The following is an 8,116-nucleotide window of genomic DNA, read 5'->3' as shown; positions in this document are numbered from 1 at the left end:
GACTCAGTTGTGCAGTTTTTTTCTTTCTTCTTCTTCTTCGTTTTTTTTTTTTCTTTTTCTTTTTTTTTTTTGTGATGAAATGGGAGGTTGAACCATCCGTTTATTAATAAGCAGAGTACTTACAATGGAATCAAGTTGAGGGGACTTGTTCCAGGCGGTTACGTCAAAAAAACAACTTGGATGGTTTCAGGACTTGTTCCACGGACTCAGTTGTGTAGTTACAAAACTAGTGGGGTCAGACTCCGGTTCCGCTGTGGCGACGTTGGTGATGCGTGCCGCTCGTTGGAAACATAACAAAGGTTGGTTAGACCTTGAGGGAAGAGCACGTGATCGGCGACGTTGGTGAGCTTGAAAGGGACCGAGATGAGTTGGGAGAGCTGAGCTTCACGGCCTCACGGGAATCCACCCCTTCTCTCACGAGCCATCTTTGTGTGCCCTGTACGCACCCACCACAAACACCCACACACCCACTCACGCACCTCCCATCCATTTATCCCTCGTTGAAATCCTCTCAACCATTCCCATTACTTTTTTCCTTCTATTTTGTGTTCATTTAACTTACTCCATGGATCGAAACCACTTTTCTCGCCCAAAATACCCACCAAAAGCTTGTTTTACAACTCCGGGTTGACTGGCCATTCCAGATAGGCCCATGAACCTAGGTTGAACTGGTTGGCCATAGCTCGTTAGCTGATGGAAAGTTGCGTGGATGTATGCTCTTAAAGGGCCTCAGAAATGTCCCTGTTCCCAAAACATCATCTAAATTACAAAAGGGAAGGCCTAGGATATCCCTCCTTGGATTGTGGGTTTAATAAAAGGAGGGCTCTACCCGTCCTTAGGCTACAGCCCTATGCTCTCCGTATCTGTTGCCATGCAAGCTTCTCCTCTAATAACAATACGATCTCTTCTCTGTCCTTAATTACAATTTACAAACACAAGAATTCAAAATAAATTTGAGTGGCAAAGGTTTGAAATATATATCCTGAGACAATGATTTGGTTTGTATTTTTAGTGGGATGGGCTATGGTGTGTAGGTTGTTAGAGCGATTATCGAGAACGGACAAAGGCTTCTGTTCTTGGAGGACACACAGCCTGCAGCTCCAGCCTAGGCTGCCTCGCTCCAGTGGCCAACCCAGTCCCAAACTATCTTTATCAATTCTGACGAGCACTTTATTTATTAGCATGCCACCATGCACGTATGGGGTTACTGTTGTTATTTACTCACTCTTTATCAATCTGCTCTGCTCCATCTTTTTCCCTATTGAGTTGGGTGGCTTGCATGGATTGGAAACATGGAGCTTCATGATAGGGTCAAGCTTGGACTAGGTGAAACTAACCAAGGGTGAGGGTCATGGGGCCTGTCATTGTAGAAGGTGAACGTCAAGTCTACTATCACATGTGGTGGGTGAAGGACTAAGTTAGAGGGCGGGTCGAAAGTAATTTTGTTGGGTGTTGAATAATTTGGTTTGGCCAGTTACAATCCGCAGCCATGACCCCATACCCATCATCACGAACAAGAGCATCCATCAGAATTCATAATGCCACCACTCTTGCTTTTATTGCGTCAAATGGACTCCGAGACCTTTCTTGTTTGTCTCAATTCGTTCTCCCCTTGGCTCCTTTCTTTCCACACTCTTCCTATTATGTGCTTGCACTTTCTTGTGCTGAGGGATCCCTCGCTTCTGCTAGTGCTACTTCCCATCTTCCCTCCTCCCTCGGAGCTTTCAATGGTCTTTATTTATTCCACAAAATCCAACCCATCTGTACCAGTATTTATTTCAAATCCTCCTCTCCCACTTGATGACAATCACAAGCATCAATCAAACGTGCCTTTACCTCGCAATCCCATGCATGAAACCAATGAATAAGACTCCCTCCTTGCCTCCTCCGCAGGAAAACTAGGACAACCATCCAACACCTACACCCTCCTTTCAATCTCACTGGCCTTCATCCCAGTCAAAAACCACATCAACACTCTCTACTCTTGTTCTCTTCCTCTCTCAATTCCCACCACTTTACCATCGGCAATTACGACTGAAATAGATAAGGAAATGATGGTGTCTCCAGCAGCTGACGATTCCCAGACCTCAGGAGGGCCCAAGAGCACCACCACCCCTCTTCGCCCACCGGAGCAGGGCCTCAAGTGCCCGCGGTGCGACTCCCCCAATACTAAATTCTGCTACTACAACAACTACAGCCTCACGCAGCCAAGGCACTTCTGCAAGACGTGCCGCCGGTACTGGACCAAAGGCGGCGCCCTCCGCAACGTGCCTGTCGGTGGTGGCTGCCGTAAGAACAAGAAATCCAAATCGTCGGCCTCCATCCGCCTCCCCCTTGATCCCACCAACCCCATCACCGCCGGGATCCCTGAACCTGGCGGTGGCCTCAAATTCCTCGCCGGGCCCTCCCCGCCTGCAGTCGACTTCCAGCTAGGCGTCCTCCCGTTCACAAGGCTGCACGCTCCAACCACTTGTGGGGTCTTGAGCATCGGCAACCAATTCATCTCCTTCGAGGACTTCTCCTCATCCACTGCTATCTCATCTCCGGCTGCCACGATGGCTTCTTCTATGGGGGGATTTAACTATCCAACTTCTTCCATCGGGTTCTATAGCGACGTAGGTGGTGGCTCTTCCCCAACCGCGAATAGCAATACGCTCGGTAATATTGCTTCTTCAATTGAATCCTTGAGCTCTGTAAACCAAGACATTCATTGGAAGCTTCAACAGCAGAGGCTGGCTATGTTCTTTGGAAGGGAGACCCGAAGGGAGAGCAGTGTATCTCCTCTTCCAACCCCTTTTCTGGAGAACCAGCCAGAGCCCGTCTCTTTTCAGGTGCCAGAGAGCTCCAGAGCTCATGTTTGTGGGAACAATGGGTCGAGAAGTGGATGCGTTAGCAGTACTGAAACGCCACCGACATGGTTTATTGACAGTTCTTACACGATGCCCACCTCCGCCACCGCCAATAACACCACCAATTCCCACAACATCAGCGCCGCCACCACCAACAACCAAAACAACAACAAAAACAGCGGCGACAACAACTCTAGCAATTGGAATGGAATCCCAGCTTGGAATGACATGACACAGTTTGCTAGTCTGCCTTGAGTAGAAACGGTCAAACGGGAATGGAAGTATATGTTTCCAATGCGATCATATTTCATGCTCTTTTCTGGTTCTCCAGTCTTCTTAGTTTGCAGTTAAAGCAATATGGGGAGGCGAGAATGATTTAATGTTTTCTTAAAGAGGGTGATTGGTGGGCTGTGTTCAATGTCTTCTGATGTTGCTCTGCTGCTTGGTGCTTTTGCGCGCTCTCTCTCTCTCTCTCAACTTTGTATGTCTTCTTTCGTTTCTTCTGGTTTTTTTCTGATAATCTTGTTACAAAGCTGCAGGACTATCCCGTAGCAATAGAAGCAAGATTATAGTTGAAATTGATGCCTCTCTTCTATGCCCTAACTACAAATTTCTGTTTGTATGTAGGTTTGGATTCTCTTTGGGGTGTGTCAAATTACGTTGTAATCTGACGGTTTATGAGAATCATTTATCTGAAAAAATAATTATAAAAAAAATAATTTTTATTATATTTAGTTGATAGAAAAATTATTCAAAAAAATAATATTAAAAAATAATTATTACGTTTGGTTGGAGGTAATCTTATATAGAAATGTAATCAAATTTATAAATATATCTTCTAATATAAAATAATTTTTTAATAGTAGATAATAATATCATATCTAATTAATTTTTATATAATGACTATAATCATAAAGTCCTTTGCATAATGCCATCTCTATTTTAATTTTTTTTTTACAAAAATTTTTTATTGAATAAATTTGGAAAGACATCAAAATAAATTCATTGATTATATATGCAGCTTTATTGATAGTATTTTTATTAAGTATAGATTACCATTATTCAAAAATTTATCAAATACTAACCCTTCTAAGGTATTTGTTTTACCTTCTTCAGAAAATAAACATTGAACCTACCAATTTTTTTATCAACTCTCTCTTCCATCTTTTATAGCAAATATGATAATTTGACATAGGATTTATTTTTCTATATCAGATTATCCACAATCAAATAGGCCCTTAATGTGATGCAAGTGATGGGGCCGGAAGTCAACTAAAACTAAGCTAGAACTCAGCTAAAAACACTTGCTTCTTTCATTAACTTTTAGTTGCTTTGTCTTCTGCTTTGTTTTATTATCTTTATATAGATTTGCAAGAGTTATTAATTAAATTAATTTCTATGCCATGTCGTATCTTTTTTTTTTATTGGTTCCAATTGACCTCAGAGCTCTTCACTTATCTATAGGACTACTTCGATATCAAGCTATGTGAATAAAATAAATAAAACAGTAGCTCAGCAGGAACCTACCTATACTCATGCCAACATCTCTCCTAGTTAGGGCTTTTCATATGATTATAGTTGCAGCTTAGCAATGAGGTGCAGACTGTAGTGAATGAATTGGAGATAGAAATAGAGAGAGAGGGTGGTGGCATCTTTTGCTTCCTTTTGTTTGGAACATTTCTTCCTCTCTTTTGGCCATGGAGATGGAGCCGAGGCAACTGATAACGAAATGAAGACTGCTTTTTTATTTTATCCATTCGATTTGCTTGCAATTCTAGAAATAGCTCTTCTTTAAGAATGGGCTTTATCTGAATCTTTCTTCGCCATGCTGCTGCAGTCAGAGTCCAGCATGTTTATCGAAAGGCCAATACTACAGCAGGTTGAATGACAGCTTTTATTGCTGACCACTATGATGACTGAATTTGGAGACAGGATGGAGACTGCCTGCTGGCCTTGCGAATTTTTTTGTATCTTAATCTATTGAGCTGTTCTCGCACTAGACTGGTGTGATAGCTCATTTGAATCAAAACAAAAAAAAGAATGAGCTTTATCATCTTCCTTCAAGAAAAATGATTTTCTTTCTTTCCTTTATTGCCCAGCTTTTGAAGACGTTGCCTTTATACGATGACCCAAGCACGTGATTGGTTTCTATAGCTTGTTGGTGATATAGATAGCTTGAGAGAATAATACTTTTGAGTTTAGACAGCCCATACACTAACTGTTGGTACAAAAATCCGCTTGCGCCGGAGAAGCTGGAGTCGAGGGAGTCGCGGTCACCGTCGGGACCTGCAAAAAAAATCTAAACCGGAGGTGGGGTTGCTCCGGCAAGATCCTCCGACGCTCAAGTCAGTTCTCTGCCTCAACAAGAATGGAGTGCTCGAACGAAAATTTTAGCAGAGTTTTTAGGTAAAAATGAGAGCTTATCGAATAACGTATCTGGGGTTTCCCTTTTATAGACGGAGGGGGCGACAAATTGATAGCGACGCCTGTAACCGTCTGATAGTGGGCTGTCCAAAGTCAGAAAAAATTTATTGCGGAGGGTAGTAGAGTGGGATCGTGGCTATCGCCGTGGCTTACCACGTGGAGTCAGTTATGGGAGTGGAGCGGCGTCCGCTGTCGTGACTTGTCAGGGAGTGGTAGAATCGCACAGGATCCGCCGCAGGGAGTGGAGTAGTATCATGGCCGTTAATACGGTCTGTCAGGGAGTGATAGAGCTGCGTAGGGTCCGCCGCAGAGAGTGGAGCAGTGTTGTGGCCGTTACTGTGGCCCGCCAGGGGGTCTAGACTTGTCGGCCGAAGTTCGGTTGGAGTCGGTAGCGAGGTCCGGTACCCGTAGGAGTTTGGGCGAAGTCTACTTACAATTGGGGTCGTGGGCGGAGTCCGGCTCCCGTAGGAGTCCGGACGAAGTCTGTCTGCAGCCGTTGGAGTCGAGGACGGAGCCCAACTCCCGTAGGAACCCGGGCGGAGTCTTCCTGCAATTAAAATCAAAGGCGAAGTCCGGCTCCCATAGGAGTCCGGACAAGGCTTACTGGCAGTTGAAGTTGAGGATGGAGCCCGGCTCCCGTAGAAGTCTGGGCGGAGTCTACTTGCGATCGAAGTCGTAGGCGGAGTCCGGCTCCCGTAGGAGTCTGGGCGGAGTCTTCCTGCAATTAAAATCAAAAGCGAAGTCCGGCTCCCGTAGGACTCTGGACAAGGCTTACTGGCAGTTGGAGTTGAGGACGGAGCCTGGCTCCCGTAGAAGTCCGGGCGGAGTCTACTTGCGGTCGAAGTCGTAGGCGGAGTCCGGCTCCCGTAGGAGTCCGGACGGAGTCTTCCTGCAATTAAAATCAAAGGCGAAGTCCGGCTCCCGTAGGAGTCCAGACAAGGCTTACTGGCAGTTGAAGTTGAGGACGGAGCCTGGCTCCCGTAGAAGTCCGAGCGGAGTCTACTTGCGGTCGAAGTCGTAGGCGGAGTCTGGCTCCCGTTGTAGTCCGGGCGGAGTCTTCCTGCAATTAAAATCAAAGGCGAAGTCCGGCTCCCGTAGGAGTCCGGACAAGGCTTACTGGCAGTTGAAGTTGAGGACGGAGTCCGGCTCCCATAGAAGTCTGGGCGGAGTCTACTTGCGGTCGAAGTCGTAGGCAGAGTCCGGCTCCCGTAGGAGTCCTGGCGGAGTCTTCCTGCAATTAAAATCAAAGGGGAAGTCCGGCTCCCGTAGGAGTCCGGACAAGGCTTACTGGCAGTTGGAGTTGAGGACGGAGCCCGGCTCCCGTAGAAGTCCGGGCGGAGTCTACTTGCGGTCGAAGTCGTAGGCGGAGTCCGGCTCCCGTAGGAGTCTGGGCGGAGTCTTCCTGCAATTAAAATCAAAGGCGAAGTCTGGCTCCCGTAGGAGTCCGGACAAGGCTTACTGGCAGTTGAAGTTGAGGACGGAGCCCGGCTCCCGTAGAAGTTCGGGCGGAGTCTACTTGCGGTCGAAGTTGTAGGCGGAGTCCGGCTCCCATAGGAGTCCGGGTGGTGTCTTCCTGCAATTAAAATCAAAGGCGAAGTCCGGCTCCCGTAGGAGTCCGGACAAGGCTTACTGGCAGTTGAAGTTGAGGACAGAGCCCGGCTCCCGTAGAAGTCCGGGCGGAGTCTACTTGCGGTCGAAGTCGTAGGCGGAGTCCGGCTCCCGTAGGAGTCTGGGCGGAGTCTTCCTGCAATTAAAATCAAAGGCGAAGTCCGGCTCCTGTAGTAGTCCGGACAAGGCTTACTGGCAGTTGAAGTTGAGGACGGAGCCCGGCTCCCATAGAAGTCCGGGCGGAGTCTACTTGCGGTCGAAGTCGTAGGCGGAGTCTGGCTCCCGTAGGAGTCTGGGCGGAGTCTTCCTGCAATTAAAATCAAAGGCGAAGTCCGGCTCCCGTAGGAGTCCGGACAAGGCTTACTAGCAGTTGAAGTTGAGGACGGAGCTCGGCTCCCGTAGAAGTCCGGGCGGAGTCTACTTGCGGTCGAAGTCGTAGGCGGAGTCCGGCTCCCGTAGGAGTCCGGGCAAAGTCTTCCTGCAATTAAAATCAAAGGTGAAATCCGGCTCCCGTAGGAGTCCGGACAAGGCTTACTGGTAGTTGAAGTTGAGGATGGAGCCCGGCTCCCGTAGAAGTCCGGGCGGAGTCTACTTGCGGTCGAAGTCGTAGGCGGAGTCCGGCTCCCGTAGGAGTCCGGGCGGAGTGATGGGAGTTCACCAACGGCAGTCGAAAGTCGGAAGAGACTTGTGAGGGTCAATTTCGCCAAGAACTTCGGTCAAGGGTATCTTATACCCAACACCAGTCCCCCCACTTCTGAGTTTGAATTTCGAATGAAGGAAGTTTAGAGAGGTTGTCGCAGCCGAAGTTCCCCTTCTGACGTCTCGGCGCAACCACCCTCGGATATGTCAGCATTTAACGTGCGCATGCCAGAGCCCTTTCTCCGATTAGGGTGATCCAAAAAGTCTTTTCGGAACTCCCACTGAGATGCGATCCCAAGCGTCGCACCGTGGAAATTTGCGAACAGTCAATCCTCGATAGCGACGAGTGGGACACGCGGGACACGTGGTAAGTACCGGTTGGTCTAGGGATATCCGCCACCATAATTGCGCTGAGATCCGCTGCCTATTTAAACCCCCTACCCTTTGGGGCTTTACTCCGCCTAAAAGATGGCATCTTTCTTTCGTTTGAGAGCCTGGCTACTCAGCCACTCCCTCGGTACCCCTGCCAACTCCGAGCGTCTTCCGCACCAGTCTTTGCCATCTCTCTGCCATCCTCAGCCCCCCGATTTCTCTCT

The 8,116-nt window shown here is 47.8% G+C and overlaps 1 protein-coding gene across 1 annotated transcript; it reads left to right on the top strand.

The window, feature by feature from the left end:
• The first annotated feature begins 1,771 nt into the window (after positions 1-1,771).
• LOC105036006 (dof zinc finger protein DOF5.7-like) lies at positions 1,772-3,312 on the top strand. The gene has a single exon (XM_010911738.4). The coding sequence runs from the start codon at positions 2,052-2,054 to the stop codon at positions 3,102-3,104; it is 1,053 nt and encodes a 350-aa protein (XP_010910040.1). The 5' UTR covers positions 1,772-2,051; the 3' UTR covers positions 3,105-3,312.
• The last annotated feature ends 4,804 nt before the right edge of the window (positions 3,313-8,116 follow it).

This window comes from Elaeis guineensis, chromosome 13, assembly GCF_000442705.2.
Source record: "Elaeis guineensis isolate ETL-2024a chromosome 13, EG11, whole genome shotgun sequence".
NCBI lineage: Eukaryota > Viridiplantae > Streptophyta > Magnoliopsida > Arecales > Arecaceae > Elaeis > Elaeis guineensis.
This window is presented reverse-complemented; position numbering and strand designations above follow the sequence as displayed.